The sequence below is a fragment of the Neoarius graeffei genome, chromosome 7 (assembly GCF_027579695.1).
Source record: "Neoarius graeffei isolate fNeoGra1 chromosome 7, fNeoGra1.pri, whole genome shotgun sequence".
Lineage (NCBI taxonomy): Eukaryota > Metazoa > Chordata > Actinopteri > Siluriformes > Ariidae > Neoarius > Neoarius graeffei.
The window spans coordinates 40,276,240-40,293,113 of NC_083575.1; the positions used below are offsets into that span (position 1 = coordinate 40,276,240).

The following is a 16,874-nucleotide window of genomic DNA, read 5'->3' on the forward strand; positions in this document are numbered from 1 at the left end:
TATAATCCTGGAGAATGCTGTATATTTATATTGTAAATTTGAACGACTAAAAAATGTAGTCGAGAAGATGAATAACACGCACCACACTTTTTACTTCAGTTCTGTGTTTTTTTTGTATTTCACACATTTTCTTGCCACATTTATCAGAGGATTGCACCAGTGCAAAACTTGCTTCCTCATGATTTTAACATCAAAATGCTTTGCTAGTGGAATTTAAAGATATACAAGATATTCCTGAAATATGCCTTTACATCTATAACACATTACGATTAATAATCACGGTATAGCAAATAATTCATTTTTTTTTTTTAAAAAAAAGCTGTAGGTAGATGTAATTTGCCAAAAAAAAAAAAAAAAAGGAAAAACTGGCTGCGAAGGAAGGGGGGAGTGCGCGTGTGCATGGTGCTTTGCTGCCATCCAGCGGCAGTCAGTTGTAGTCCAATAAACAACTCGAACACACTGGGGGTGGGTTTCCCAAAAGCCTCTTAACACTAAGAGCATCTTAACTGGGAGAGAGTGTGTTCATTGTGCTGCTCGCTCTACCATTGTGCTGCAATGCTTTTGGGAAACTCAGGCCTGATCTGTTGTGGAAAATGAGGGCTGTGTTTCAGTACCATGATCAACACACCCTTGTCCACTCCCCCTCTCAATGTTCCCTTAAGCAGAATCCCATGTATCATATTAAAGCTCATTGCAATGCTTTATTTGAAGTTTGGTAGACAATCTCTTGGAGACCAAAGACTTCCAGGACTCTCTTCTTAAGATCATAAGGATAAGGTCACGTTTTGAGTCGTCAAATTCCTTTGATTGTGACTTTAAATGCGTCACATTATTTTGATTTGTGTGTGTTTGCCAAAATAGCTGGGATCTGACGTCGTGCACTCTTCATTCTCTAACTAGCCTGTGGTAAATGCATAACATGACTGGTCAAACAGTGTGTCTTACCACATGCATGACATCACTTCTTGCCTCTTTGGACCTTTCACATTATGTAAGCTTGAGTAGAAGTAAAAAGTGTTCATGTCGATGTCCAAATGGGATTTTGGGAAGCTTTCTGATGACCTGGATATTAATAAATATGTTGAACAAACAACTGGTAATGTTTTGCTAAGGATAATCTAATAATCACATAATCCCCCCCCCCCCCCCCCCCCCAAAAAAAAAAAAGATGCCGTTACATGTCACAAAGCAACTTCCAGTAGGTTTCTAATGATAGAATTTTGGGTTTTGTCCTTCCCTGTCCATCATAAGCAGAAAATCTTTGGATTATTAAATGTCCAATAATGACAACACTGATGCAGTACATGAATGCTTTTCTCCAGAACATTCCCATATTACTTCAGTGTGGACTGAAAACAAGCCGGTGCTGCCATCTTTCTGCAACGAATGGGCTGCGTGGTGTCATGTAGGGGTAAAGTTCTTCCAAAAGAGATTTCTACTGTAGCTTTTTCTTCACCAGTCCTGACTGGACTTCTGCTTAATGAACTTGAGTGACAGATAGTAGAGCAACAGAAAGACCAACACTACAGCGATCAGCACTAAGTAACAGGAGTATAGTGGGAGCTGGTTCATATGCATCACCTCTATCACCTGGCAGGGCCAAAAGAAATGAAACCATATGAGCATTTCACCATTACCAATGGTATTTGTGGAGAAAATGAAGCTGTGATTTTAAAAAAAGTGTATTCTTACTTTAACGCCGTCTACATTGAAGGTCAGGTTTCCTAGGCTGACTGAATATTTGAGACCACGGAACTGAACCTGCAGCATCCCATCAAAACCCCAGCGCATGAAGGAAATATAGGAAAACCAGGAAGCGACTGAAGGAGGGGGAAAAACTGATCAGAACAGCAGCAATGCTTGATGAATTTCTCAGCAATTCGTTGTTAGTGTTGGGTGTCAGAAGATAATATTTTTGAGTGACAGGTTCTTACCTAGCCACATGTTTTCCATGCTGATGACAAAGCCACCAGTCAGATAGAAAACAGTGAAAAGAGAGTTTCCCATGAAGGAAGAGGTCTGGAGGGTGGGTAGCACAGCCGCCGTGAACAAAGCCATGGAGCGGCTGCAGTACACCATCAGCCATGTCAGCATGAAGTTTAGCAGGAAGCGGTAGGGTGAGTTATTCAGGCCAGCTAGCCAATAGATAGGCAGGCTGTATAACAGCGTGAAAACACAGTGCTCTGGTAACTCGCCCAGGACCTGAGAGAGAGATGCATTCATAATCACTGTGGGTTTGAGGCCTTAATTGTCCAGACATGGAAATAACTGGATATTATGTTATACAGTTATTCCAAGAAACTGCATGGAGCTTTGCTGCCTCCTTGTGGTCACTATGCTGTTCTTTGTGTAGTAAGGTATACATACCTTGGCAAAAAAATAAGGGGTCACTGAGTACATTCCATCTTCCAGTTCATGATACAGCATGGCTCTCTCTGAATGACCTGTAAATACAACATACAGGATATCAACACCAGGTAAATCCTAACAGGATATTTTTGACCTATGTGTGAAATTGAGACTCACACTTGGCTATGACATCTAGTACCACAGCAAATGGTGTGAGAGCTCCGATCATGTAGAGCAGAGCCACAGTGTCCTGCAGTGGCAGCTTCTCCTCACCCGCCCCAAAGTACAGGAAGCCCACGAGCAGTGACATTAGAAGGGCCTCTAGACCATGCACCACCAATGTAACCAGGTTACGGAAATCATTATGTACTTGACGTCTGGTGACACAGACATACAAAAATAGCACAAAGACAACATGGGATGAAGTTCCTACATCAGTATAACGGCTATTATTCTATCCACATTCACTGGGTATGAGCAATCGCACACTCTTGGGCCTTTTCCACTACCCTTTGTCAGCTCACTTCAGCCCAACACGGCTCGCATTTCGACTACCTCAGAGCAGCACGACTGAGCTCACTTCAGCCTTACTCAGCACCCAAAACTCGCACGGTTTTGGAGTGGGGCTGAAGTGAGCCCAACCGAGCCGAGTGGGGCTAGGGGCGTGAGGAGACACTCCCCTGTGCACTGATTGGTGAAAAGGAGTGTCCTCACATGCCCACACACGCCCCGCGAGCACGCTGGGATCTGTAAACACCGTAAACCCGGAAGAAGAAGAATTACGACAAAGAAGAAGAAGAAGATCAGAAATCATCTATACGCTCATCTATACGCTCTTGCCAGTATCTGTTGGCGCTGTTGGTGACAACAAGCCACAGCACCAAGACCAACAACACTAACGACTCCATGTCCTCCATGTTTATTGTTTACTATCCGGGTCGTGAGACTACTGCTTAAAAGGTCACTGATGTCACTGTTTGCGCCGCCTAACGACATCACGTGACGTCCACCCACTTTCGCTAACTCCACCCAATGTGTCCACCCACTTCCAGCCAGCACAGTTCAGCGCGGTTGTAGTCGAAATGCAACTCCAACAGCCCCACTCAGCTCGACTCAGCACAGCACGGCTCAGCCCAACTCGGCCGCGTTGGTAGTGGAAAAGCCCCATCTGATTGGCTACTCTACTACTAGGCTATCAGCTCATATACCATGAGTAGAGAAAAACAAAATGTCGGAGCGTGTTGCTGAACCAACTGAAGACGAAATAAAAACTCTACTTGAGAACGAAACCTCAAAAAATGCAAAAGAAGCAACAAAATATGGAATAAAAGTATTTGATGGTAAGAACGTCTCTTTTTTTATTTTTCAAGAATTATTATTGCACTTTTCACAAATTCCTACTGTCATTTCGCCGGTTTGTTTACATTCTAAGCGGAAATTATTTTATCAGACGTTTTGTATAAAGTTTTTATTCATTGAATTTGAAAAAAATAAAAATGCTCTGTTTCTCAAAATCCAGTGAATGTGGATAGAATAAAACAGTTATTCCAGTCAATCTTGTGGTACATGGCTTGTAGCTGACTCGGCGCTACATGCCTCATCGGCTATCAGCTCATGTACGACTCGATTTTGTGGAATAACTGTTAAATGTAGATGTGACTCTATAAAGTGTATGTAGTGAGCTGAATGTTTGGTACAAAGCTAAAGAGAATAAGACATACAGCTAAATATACTCAATGCCTAAGACAGTATAACTACCAAGTGCACACTAACCACTCACAGCAAGCTATTTACATGTGGAATATAATAAGCTGGCCATCTGCTGTGTCCAGAACTAAACATTACACTGCTCTTTTCATTGATATGTCAAATGAATCTGGTATGGTTGGTGTGGTTTTATAATTACACTCCCTGTGTCCAAAATCGCTCACTTGTTCACTACTCCCTATATAGGGAATTACTATATAGAGGACTATATAGTGAGCTCACTGGTAAAATGAAAAAACGCTTTCGGGCACTACTCCGTCGCGCTGGTATTCACGTCATTACTGTCGCAGAATTAAAACGTGCCAGATCAGTCGGCTGGTGGGTTTTCAAAATAATAAATACATGCATGTATTTTTGTGATAAATCCATATTATACTGAGCGTATTTCCCACATTAATCAATACAAAGTACCTGCATCTTTCAGTTTTCTTAAATCAAGGCTGAATACTTTCTTCTTTGCCACTGCCTTTCATTAAATCAAATTTGAGACTTTTAATCAGATTTCTTTCAGTGAGACCGCAATGCATGATGGGATATGTTGCTTGGTTAGTGACCATCGGTTGTACACTACTTTTCATGATGCATTGTGGGATACTTTGAGTGCACTATATACTAGGGTGTAAATAATCTTCACTAAGGTTTCGGACAGCACTACAAAATGGCGTCTTCACTATATAGTGCCCTATATAGTGAGTAGGGAGCAATTTCGGACACAGGGACTGTTCTATCAGTGTTGTTTCTTCTGTATCAGATTACACTCCATCTTCATGCAGGAGGTGATACTATGATGTGCTGTTCCACAGGCCTTCTACATTTCACTGAACATCCAGTGTTTTTTGGGCTTCCTCACCTAATCAGAATGGAGAATTGGCGCAGCGGGCCTGGTGGATGGTCTTTCCTTTGTGACACTGTGATTTTTGTTTCGTCTTTTGGTGTAGAAGGGATGTCACTAGCAAAAACAACACAGAGATGTGAGCTACTACTCATTTGTTCTGTCTATAAATGCAGCCATGAACCTTGTACCTGAAATCTGTTACTTAGGCGAGAACTCTACAGAGGTGAGCCAGTTATAAAGCTTTACCTTTGGATATTATTATTATCTAGCACTGGAACATTGTGCTCCTCGGACTTCCACATGAAATCATCAGTGTTCTTCACCTTCTCAGCAAACTGGGCTGCCAGGGCCCTTGTTCTCTCTAAACACTCAGCTTCTTTTTCTGAGCTGCGGCGGTCAATGCTGATCAAGTCCACTGTGGCGGACAGAAGCAATTCAGACACCTTGATCAAACTAAGCTACTCACTGAGATGTGTTTGAGTCAGTCAGGGCTCACCCACCATAGAAGTCAGAGGGATTGCAGTAGCGTGGACATGGAAGACCGAGAGATGTGAAGTAGGGCACCATTTCCTTGGCAGGGCCGCAGTACACGGCTGAGCCAGAGGAGAGCAACACCACCAAGTCAAATATCTGGAAGATGTCCGAGCGTGGTTGGTGTACCGAGAGCAGGACTAGACGGTTCCCTTGGGCCAGACGAGACAGCATGATAACCAGGTTGTGAGCAGTAAAGCTGTCTAGACCTGAAGTAGGCTCATCCAGGATAAGAATACCTAAAAACAAATATGTAGTATCTAGAGATGTGGACAAATTCTAGTAGCTGTTGTGCAGAAAGATAAAACATATTCTACACATTTATTGTCTGAAAAAAATATTTTTAAATCAACAGAATTTGTAGAACTGTACCAAACCAATATCATTTCATTGGGTGTGTCTCAGACTCACCTGGGTTCCATAGTAGCTGAACAGCAATGCTGACTCTCCTCCTCTCTCCACCAGATACACCTCGCACATAGTTGTTTCCTACTCGTGTGTTAGCGCACTGCCTCAGACGCAGCTCGGCAATGACGTCATCCACCTGCACAGACTGCTTCATCAGGCTTACATACAAACTAACTAAACAAGTGTTTACTATTAATGGGGGCGAAGCCAATTAATGTATATTTCTCCTACACAGACCTTGTAACTCATTTCAAACCTTTCCATCAGGTTGAAAAGCCACTTACTGTGTCATATTAATCTAATATGCCATGCACTGAGAGTGCATCTCTGAAGTGACTGACAAAGTACTATTTTCTGAGAGGTGCAGCCCTGAAGAAAATAGTACAATGCCAGTCGTTGAAGAGAATCCATAATTTCACATGGTGCCTCTCAGTGCATGGTAGATTTGATCTACATCCCTCATCAAAAAATTCCAAACTAAAAGTGGTAAGCTTGAATCTTGGCATAAACTCACTGGAGGCAGCCATGTTTGTTGTTTACATCAGAGCGACCTTTGACCTGCACATGTACAATGTACCATGCTTTCGCCTGCCTCACTAGGCATGATCATGACACGTAGATCTACACACACAGAAATGCTCACGGAGCCACAGCTGTGACTCGAGTCGGCCGTATAGCTTGAAATTTTGATGTCAGTTCAGAGTATATCCAGGATATTCCATGACTGATTCACACCATATCCATTTTTCTTTTTTTTTTCCTTTTTTTTTTTTGTTTTGACATCACGAGATACATTGCTTAATCAATGGTGGAGCTATTTTATGTCACGTGAGCCATCCTTGGCCAATCCCTACACAGGAATTTTTGATGAGGGATATAAAACACAATATACCAAGTTTATCCAAGTGTTTAACAAGGTTCAATTCTGTTCTGTTCCCAGACTGATGATGACATTGTTTCTTTTTCTAACACACTGAAATGTGAATCGTTATGTGGATGATACCAAAAAACTTATCACACTTCTCTGATGCCTTAAAAAAAAATCATCATTCACATTCATAAATTGTTATCCCGTTCTCCCAAGCGTATATGTTGCAGGTTAAATCTGGTCTTAGGGTAAACCTGCATTCAACCTAGGTAGAATTGGTGAACCACATAATACCTAGGTAAAATGTGTATTCAACCTAGGTTCAAGTGTTTGAAAAGGGATTTTTTATGGGGTGTCATAAAAAAATAGGGGCTTTTTTTGGGGGGTTAAATAAATAAATAAGAAAAAGGAAATTGTCATCTCTCACACACTCGTCTCTTTCTCCTCTTTCTACCCACTAACCTCCCCTCTCTGGTCCTTATCACCTGGACTCCCTTCCCTTGATGTCGTGCCTTCTCAACTACCTCTCAACAAACACTCAACAAATCACAATGAAATAAAGAATTTTTAATATACTCACCAGGATTTGAATTCACATCCTCCAGATCTGTAGTCCACAGTGTTTACCACTACACTACACAGGTTAACATTGCAAATTCTCCCATACCCTAGCAAAAAGCTAACCCAAACCCTAAAATAAAACTAATCCAAACCCCAACAAAAAGCTAACCCAATCCCTAAAATAAAACTAGCCCAAACCCCAACATAAAACTAACCCAGACCCTAAAATAAAGCTAACCCAAACCCCAACAAAAAGCTAGCCCAGACCATCAAATAAAGCTAACCCAAACCCCAACAAAAAGCTAACCCAGACCCTAAAATAAAACTAACCCAAACCCCAACAAAATGCTAACCCAGACCCTAAAATAAAACTAACCCAAACCCCAACAAAAAGCTAACTCAGACCCTAAAATAAAACTAACCCAAACCCCAACAAAAAGCTAACCCAAACCCTAACAAAAAGCTAACATAAACCCCAACATAAAGCTAACCTAAACCCTAAAATAAAACTAATCCAAACCCCAACAAAAAGCTAACCCAATCCCTAAAATAAAACTAGCCCAAACCCCAACATAAAACTAACCCAGACCCTAAAATAAAGCTAACCCAAACCCCAACAAAAAGCTAGCCCAGACCATCAAATAAAGCTAACCCAAACCCCAACAAAAAGCTAACCCAGACCCTAAAATAAAACTAACCCAAACCCCAACAAAATGCTAACCCAGACCCTAAAATAAAACTAACCCAAACCCCAACAAAAAGCTAACTCAGACCCTAAAATAAAACTAACCCAAACCCCAACAAAAAGCTAACCCAAACCCTAACAAAAAGCTAACATAAACCCCAACATAAAGCTAACCTAAACCCTAAAATAAAACTAATCCAAACCCCAACATAAAGCTAACCCAAACCCTAAAATAAAACTAACCCAAACACCAACAAAAAGCTAGCCCAGACCCTCAAATAAAGCTAACCTAAACCCCAACAAAAAGCTAACCCAAACCCTAAAATAAAACTAACCCAAACCCCAATAAAAAGCTAACCCAAACCCCAACAAAAAGCTAGCCCAGACCCTAAAATAAAGCTAATCCAAACCCCAACAAAAAGCTAACCTAAACCACAACAAAAAGCTAACCCAAACCCTAAAATAAAACTAACCCAAACTCCAACAAAAAGCTAACCTAAACCCCAACAAAAAGCTAACCCAAACCCTAAAATAAAACTAATCCAAACCCCAACAAAAAGCTAACCTAAACCCCAACAAAAAGCTAGCCCAGACCCTAAAATAAAACTAACCCAACCCCCAACAGAAAGCTAACCCAAACCCTAACAAAAAGCTAACATAAACCCCAACAAAAAGCTAACCTAAACCCCAACAAAAAGCTAGCCCAGACCCTAAAATAAAGCTAACCCAAACCCCAACAAAAAGCTCGCCCAGACCCTAAAATAAAGCTAACCCAGACCCTAAAATAAAACTAACTCAAACCCCAACAAAAAGCTAACCCAAACCCTAACAAAAAGCTAACATAAACCCCAACAAAAAGCTAACCCAAACCCTAAAATAAAACTAATCTAAACCCCAACAAAAAGCTAACCCAAACCCTAAAATAAAACTAACCAAAACCCCAACAAAAAGCTAGCCCAGACCCTAAAATAAAGCTAATCCAAACCCCAACAAAAAGCTAACCTAAACCACAACAAAAAGCTAACCAAAACCCTAAAATAAAACTAACCCAAACTCCAACAAAAAGCTAACCTAAACCCCAACAAAAAGCTAACCCAAACCCTAAAATAAAACTAACCCAAACTCCAACAAAAAGCTAACCTAAACCCCAACAAAAAGCTAACCTAAACCCCAACAAAAAGGTAACCCAAACCCTAAAATAAAGCTAACCCAAACTCCAACAAAAAGCTAACCTAAACCCCAACAAAAAGCTAACCTAAACCCCAACAAAAAGCTAATCCAAACCCTAAAATAAAACTAACCCAAACCCCAACAAAAAGCTAGCCCAGACCCCAACAGAAAGCTAACCCTTAAAATAAAACTAACCCAACCCCCAACAGAAAGCTAACCCAAACCCTAACAAAAAGCTAACATAAACCCCAACAAAAAGCTAACCTAAACCCTAAAATAAAACTAATCCAAACCACAACAAAAAGCTAGCCCAAACCCTAAAATAAAGCTAACCTAAACCCCAACAAAAAGCTAGCCCAGACCCTAAAATAAAACTAACCCAAACCCCAACAAAAAGCTAGCCCAGACCCTAAAATAAAACTAACCCAAACCCCAACAAAAAGCTAACCCAGACCCTAAAATAAAACTAACCCAAACCCCAACAAAAAGCTAACCCAAACCCTAAAATAAAACTAATCCAAACCCCAACAAAAAGCTAACCCAAACCCCAACAAAATGCTAACTGTCTCAAAACATACAAAAATTATAAATTTAACCTAGACTGAATGCTGTCTATTTAAATGTGGTTCACCAATTCAGCCTAGGTTGAACACAGGTTTAATGCTGCAAAAAATGATATCTTAGCAAGTGAAAATATCTTAAAAATAGTTGAAACAATCTAGCATTTCCTATTAGAAGAATACAAGACACCAATTCTGAGATTATTAAACCTAGTTCTAGATTGCAACCAACTTATTCTAAGATGTCTTATCAAGTAAAAATATCTGTCCATGCAGCAAGATAATTTCACTAGTATTAAGTCATTTTCTCCTCAAATTCAGTTTTAAATTTTTTGCAGTGAACCTGAGAATGGATTTTACCTGCAACATATGTACTTATTATGATCGTCTGAATATTTCCAACATGAATGAGGTTATTGAAAGAATATAAGTTCCTTGGCACTTGGTTTGCAAAAACATTAACCTCTAAATTCCACTTGTCATTTTATAATGAGACGTGAAGCAAAAATTTGTTGCAAGCTTTCCTTTTCAAAGTAGAAAGATAACTAGTGAAGTAACTTTGCTATCAGTTCCTGATTAAAGTGACCCTTTATATAGATACCCTTTCTTTACATCCGATAGCCTCTAGATTCAGTTTATGACTTTGCTCTCAGAGTTATCACTATTATCACATTTGATTGCACGTTGTATGATAAACAGTCTTGAGGATCGGCCTTTTCTATCAGTGAGATGGACATACATTCATTGGCTTCTGTTTAATTGCTTTTATTACTTGATATCACATGTATATTAACCTTGAACAGTGAACTCCAAACTCATAATATTGGTAACTGTGTGATAAGTATGACAGCTCACACCCCTGAGCTGCACCGTGTCACCATTAGGTGATAACTTCATTAACATGACACCCAGATCATGCAAGTTAACTTGTAGAAAATGAACTGACAAAATAGATAAAATAAAATAATATTTGCAGCCAGTGGAATTACAATCAGAAAACTTGCTTATGTTAACAGAAGCCATTATCACTCCATTTATGTGAATATGATGTACAGTTGACTAAGAGCTGGCCTTGGTTAGCATTCTTAATACTCTATTAAATATTTAAAAGTATTATAGAGTAACATTGTAAAAAACGTAATTTTATTACTTAATTTTATCCGCTACAGTCAGCTGACTGCCGTAACTGAGAGCTGACCTTGGTTAGCATTCATAATATTAAACATTTAATAGTATTATATAGTCACACTGTAAAAACGTCATTTTATGACGTGATTTTATCCGCTACAGTCAGCTGACTGCCGTAACTGAGAGCTGACGTTGGTTAGCATTCATAATATTAAACATTTAATATTATTATATAGTCACACTGTAAAAACGTCATTTTATGACGTGATTTTATCCGCTACAGTCAGCTGACTGCTGTAACTGAGAGCTGACCTTGGTTAGCATTCATAATATTAAACATTTAATACTATTATATAGTCACACTGTAAAAACGTCATTTTATGACGTGATTTTATCCGCTACAGTCAGCTGACTGCCGTAACTGAGAGGCGACCTTGGTCAATGTTGATTTAATAATATTAGCTAGTCCAGGGCTTTTCAAAGTGTGGGGTGCGCCTCCCCTAGGGGGCGCCAGAGTTCTTCGGGGGGGCGCAACGTGAGGAAAAATAAACCAGAATAAGTTACTATTGCGGACATTTAGCGAAATTCAGCTAGCCTTTGCCAGAGACAAAATGGATCGATTTTTAGTACCTAAAGCTACAGTGAGTGAGGAGACAGAGTCTGGGCCAAGCAAAAAAAGAAGGAATTATGACCACGATTATTTAAAGTTTGGATTTTCATGGACTGGATCTGAAGATGCTCCACTGCCACAGTGTGTTGTCTGCCAAGAGGTGCTAGCTAACGATGCTATGAGATGTTTAAAATGTGTAAAACAAGATGTTTTAAAAAAAAGCACAGATGTTTAAAATGTGTAAAAAAAAAAGGTTTTAAAAAAGCACAGATGTTTAAAATGTGTAAAAAAGAGGTTTTAAAAAAGCACAGATGTTTAAAATGTGTAAAACAAGATGTTTTTAAAAAAGCAGATGTTTAAAATGTGTAAAAAAAAGATGTTTTAAAAAGCACAGATGTTTAAAATGTGTAAAAAAAAAAGAGGTTTTAAAAAAGCACAGATGTTTAAAATGTGTAAAAAAGATGTTTTAAAAAAGCACAGATGTTCAAAATGTGTAAAAAAAGATGTTTTAAAAAGCACAGATGTTTAAAATGTGTAAAAAAAGAGGTTTTAAAAAAGCACAGATGTTTAAAATGTGTAAAACAAGATGTTTTTAAAAAAGCACAGATGTTTAAAATGTGTAAAAAAAAGATGTTTTAAAAAGCACAGATGTTTAAAATGTGTAAAAAAAAAGAGGTTTTAAAAAAGCACAGATGTTTAAAATGTGTAAAAAAGATGTTTTAAAAAAGCACAGATGTTCAAAATGTGTAAAAAAAAGATGTTTTAAAAAGCACAGATGTTTAAAATGTGTAAAACGAGACGTTTTAAAAAAAGCACAGATGTTTAAAATGTGTAAAAAAAAAAGATGTTTTAAAAAAGCACAGATGTTCAAAATGTGTAAAAAGAGATGTTTTAAAAAAGCACAGATGTTTAAAATGTGTAAAAGAAAAAAATAAAAATGTGTACAACAACCATTTTTTTTTTAAATACGAATGGAACATTAAGTATCGCAACAACAAAAATTGTAAGGGGGGCGCTGTTGTTTATTTGCTCTCTGAGGGGGGGCTGACTCTCCCACACTTTGAAAACCCCTGAGCTAGTCAATGAGATAGTTGCTTCATTCTCCCTGCATGGCAAATGAGAAATTTCCCTTAATGAATTCTGACTTTTAAATACTAAATTGAATTTAAGTATTGCTTAGCCATTCATATCTGAATAACTGGAGGCCATGGACAAGGACATCAAGGACATTTGATGAGTGCTGCATGTCTTACCCTTTGATCTCTCTGTGCCTGTGTAAATTGCGTCGGTAGGCGTAGCTTGGCCACGAAGGTGAGCGTCTCCCGTACCGTCAGATGAGGTAGCAAGCGGTCATCCTGCCGGACATGAGCAATGCTTTTCTTCACTAGCGAGGATGTGCAAGGCTTACCATTGATGAGTATCTCTCCAGATGTTTTGGTGCCTCCTCCATCTCGGCACGTTATAATGTCCAACAGGGAGGTCTTTCCACAACCTGTGAAGGTTGAAGCAGTAAAGAGTAAAGACAGAAAGTGCTTACCAGTGTATTTACAAAAACACTTCATCTTATAAGAGTGCTATTTATATTTCTCTGATGTTGGTCCACATTTATAGCATTCTGAACTGAGTGTAAAGTATCTCTACTTCAAGAATTCAAGAAGTAATTTGAAGAACCCCCTTGAGTCAAATTGCAACTGTTGTTAAAAATACCGTGTGATTATTTCTTTAGTTGGACCACATTTCCCCGACAAAATAATATGGAAATAAAAGCTTGAAATGAGCCAATTTGCTAAATTAATTGTGCAGCCATATTCAGTCATGGAAAAAAATAGACCGATTTAATGGTGATCATCATTAAAAGTGGTGTCTTTATTTTTTCCATAGCGGTTCATTCATTCATAAATTCATTCATTCATTCATCTTCAGTAACCAGTTTATCCTGGTCAGGCTTGCAGGATATCCAGAGCCTATTCTTGGAACACCAGTCCATCACTGGGCACCACAAACTGAAGTGTTCAGCTCACACATAGGAGCAATTTAGTGTCGTCAATTCACCTGCTGGCATGTTTGTGCAGGTGAGAGGAAACCTACATGAACATGTGAAGAACATGAACAGAAATTCCACACAGACAGGAACCTGAGCTCAGGACCAAACCAGGACTTGTGAGGTGGTACAGTAACACTCCCTGCAGCACACAGCAAATTCCTCAGTGTTGAATTAACACTTTCAGAGTTAATTTGTGTCCAACTGGACCTATATAAACACAGTAGAGTGTTAAATCAACACTCTGGGTGTTAATTCAACACTGGGGATTTTGCTGTGCACCACTTTGCTGTCTGCATAGCAGTATTGTACATTTAACAATTATTCCACGAAATCGAGTCATACTTGAGCTGATAGCTGACGAGGAGTGTGTTGTGGCTATGTGATTGGATGATGATGATGGTGTGATTAATGTTCAAGAATGTGTTGTAGCTATGTAATTGGATGATGATGATATTAGCCATGTACGACGAGATTGAGTGGAATAACTATTTTATTATATCCACATTCACTGGATTTTGAGAAACAGAGCATTTTTATTTTTTGCAAATTTGATAAATAAAAACTTCATACAAAACATCCAACAAAATCATTTCCGCTTAGGCGGACTTCTTAAAAACCTATCGAAGGCTGCATGAATTGACTTTAGTGTTGTTGTTTTTTTGTAGAAAGTGCCATCTTGCTATCATGCCAAGGTATAGAATAGCTTTAGACATTTATTTAATTCTTCCTTGGAAATTTCAGTTATGTCATTTTCAAACTTTTTTGAGCTTTTGAACCAGTCTAAAAAAAAACTCAACAAATTTTAATGCTTAAAGATGAAGAATGTAAACAAACCAGCGAAATGACAGTAGCAATTTGTGAAGAATGCTATAATAATAATAATAATAATAATAATAATAATAATAACTAGAAAAGCACTCAGAGAGTGCAGACCTCCTCCAAGAATCCTTTAAAAAAAATCCGGGATCCAGAAGGTGATCCGGATCACCGCCAAATTTTAATGGATTGTTACTTGTGCCCAGTCACACCTCTGGAAAAAATTTCAGAGCAATCCATCCATAACTTTTTTCCATAATGTTGCTAACAGACAAACCAACCAACCAACAAACAAACAAACAAACCAACGCTACTGAAAACATAACCTCCTTGGCAGAGGTAATAATAATATGTGTGGAGTTTGCATGTTCTTCTCATGTCTGCGTGGGTTTCCTCTGGGTGCTCCGGTTTCCCCCACAGTCCAAAGACATGCAGTTAGGTTAATATGGGATGGCCTTGGGCTGAGGTGCCCTTGAGCGAGGCATCTAACTCCCAACTGCTCCCCGGGTGCTGTTAGCATGGCTGCCCACTGCTCTGGGTATGTGTGTGCGCTCATTGCTCATGTGTGTTCACTGCTTCAGATGGGTTAAATGCAGAGAGGAAATTTCACAAGTGTGTGATGAATAAAGTTGTGCTTTTTGCTAATAATAATAATAATAATAATAATAATAATAATAATAATAATTCTTGAAAAACAACAAAAAGATACGTTTTTACCATCAAATACTTTTATTCCATATTTTGTTGCTTTTTTTTGTTGTATTTTTTGGGCTTTTGTTTTCAAGTAGAGTTTTTATTTTGTCCTCGGTTGGTTCAGCAACACGCTCCACCATTTTGTTTTTCTCTACTCACGGTATATGAGCTGATAGCCTAGTAGTGTGTGGTTGTTCATATTCAGTGAACATGGATAGAATAATATAGATTATCCTGACATAATATAGATTCCTACAGCTGTGGAATAGGGCTGTTTACTGTAGCTGATAGCCTAGTAGTAGAGTAGTCAATCAGAGCGCGCGGTTGCTCATATTCAGTGAGCGTGGATAGAATAATATATGATTATTTTACACTAATGTACAAAAGTCTTAGGCACATGGAAAGAAATGCTGTAAAGCAAAGATGACTTCTGAATAATGAAATGGCAGGTTTCTGTGTACAAAATCTACTATAAAGAGCAGTAAACAGTAATAAGTTAACAAATTCAATATTTCATGGTGATAACTCTTTGCCTTTAAAATGCATCAGTCATCTCAGGTATATTTCATACAGGTTTATGAGAACGTTAGCAGGTAAGATTTACTGCGCATCTTTGAGAACCTGCAACAGTTCTTTTGGAGACTTGCACTTGCTTCTGTTTTTGTCAGGTAAAGTTTAGTATTTCTTTTAAAGAAACAATCTAAAAATTGTTACTTTTGACTGATGCAGTAATGAAAACATCAAATGCGTTTTACTTTTTACTGATGCAGTAATGAAAATATCATTTTCTCAGATTGTCTGAGACCGATCCCTACCCGAGCTGCCAATAACAGCCAGCATCTGGCCGCTGTGTACTCTCAGGTTCAGGTCTTTGATAGCAGTCTGTTTATTGCCCCGCATCTCCCAGGGCATCTTAAGCTCCGACAGTCTCTCATACCAGGGGATTTGTGCTGCTGTGTCCACCTAGAGTACACATGCCAAGCAACTGTTTGTATGCATGCTTTAACAGTGGCAGGAAAATGATCCGATGTAATTTTTCCTCTCATGTAACCATTACGAAAATGAACATTTAATCATTTGAGAAGGGTTTGTTGGTGTTTTAGAATAAATACCTGATAGTGAAGATTTCTGACCTCCAGTTCATTGCAACCCCCACTGTAGGTAAAATACAAACTGTTGTCTTCATCCCCTGAGGAAAACAGTCTGGTATCTTGTCCCTGTTTGCAGGAATGAGGCGTTAATAAACACCTATGTTCAAATACCACACATTCAGGTTGTGTCAAACAGCAATGCTAAAAAGGTTCTAATGCAAGAGCACTAAGGGTCATTTCATCGCTGTAAATATGGGTATTTTGAGAGAGGAAATAGTAGTTCAGAGGAATTGCCACTGTCTATCTGAGCAGATTATAAAACAGATACACTTCTAAAACAGATGAGCATCTTGCCCTTCTAATCAGATTTGTCCTAGGCCAGTAGATAAGTGGACAGACAATGTTGAATTTTTGGTTCAGAGTCCATTTAAATAATGGCACGGATTCTCATTACATAATACAGAGTTTTAATGTCATGTCCTCCTACTGTATATGAAGTCCACCAACAGGTGAAGTCATTAGTTAGACATAATATAGAAGTGGGAACTGAGGAAAATAGACATGAAGGCGGACAGTATGAATGAATGTCCTCACTAATTTGTCTCTATACATCTTATATGTAAGTGTCCCTTTTCAGCCTGTTTTCTCTTTTCTGGTTGTCACTCACCTCGTTGTTTGCAGGCGGTCCTGGAAAGCTGAAGCTGTTTTCGGAATTAAGCACAGCGTCATTCATCATGGCGTCTTGCTAGTGGGAGCAG

At 38.9% G+C, this 16,874-nt stretch overlaps 1 protein-coding gene across 1 annotated transcript; it reads right to left on the reverse strand.

Moving 5' to 3' along the window:
- Positions 1-1,452: 1,452 nt before the first annotated feature.
- abcg8 (ATP-binding cassette, sub-family G (WHITE), member 8) lies at positions 1,453-16,852 on the reverse strand. The gene is made up of 13 exons (XM_060924669.1): positions 16,784-16,852; positions 16,138-16,242; positions 15,841-15,988; positions 12,726-12,964; positions 5,894-6,026; positions 5,452-5,721; positions 5,198-5,366; positions 4,967-5,065; positions 2,527-2,726; positions 2,368-2,444; positions 1,935-2,202; positions 1,693-1,820; positions 1,453-1,590 (listed from the first exon to the last, which is right to left on the reverse strand). Exons 1-13 carry the CDS (start codon positions 16,850-16,852, stop codon positions 1,453-1,455), a joined length of 2,043 nt encoding a protein of 680 aa, XP_060780652.1.
- Between the last annotated feature and the right edge of the window lie 22 nt (positions 16,853-16,874).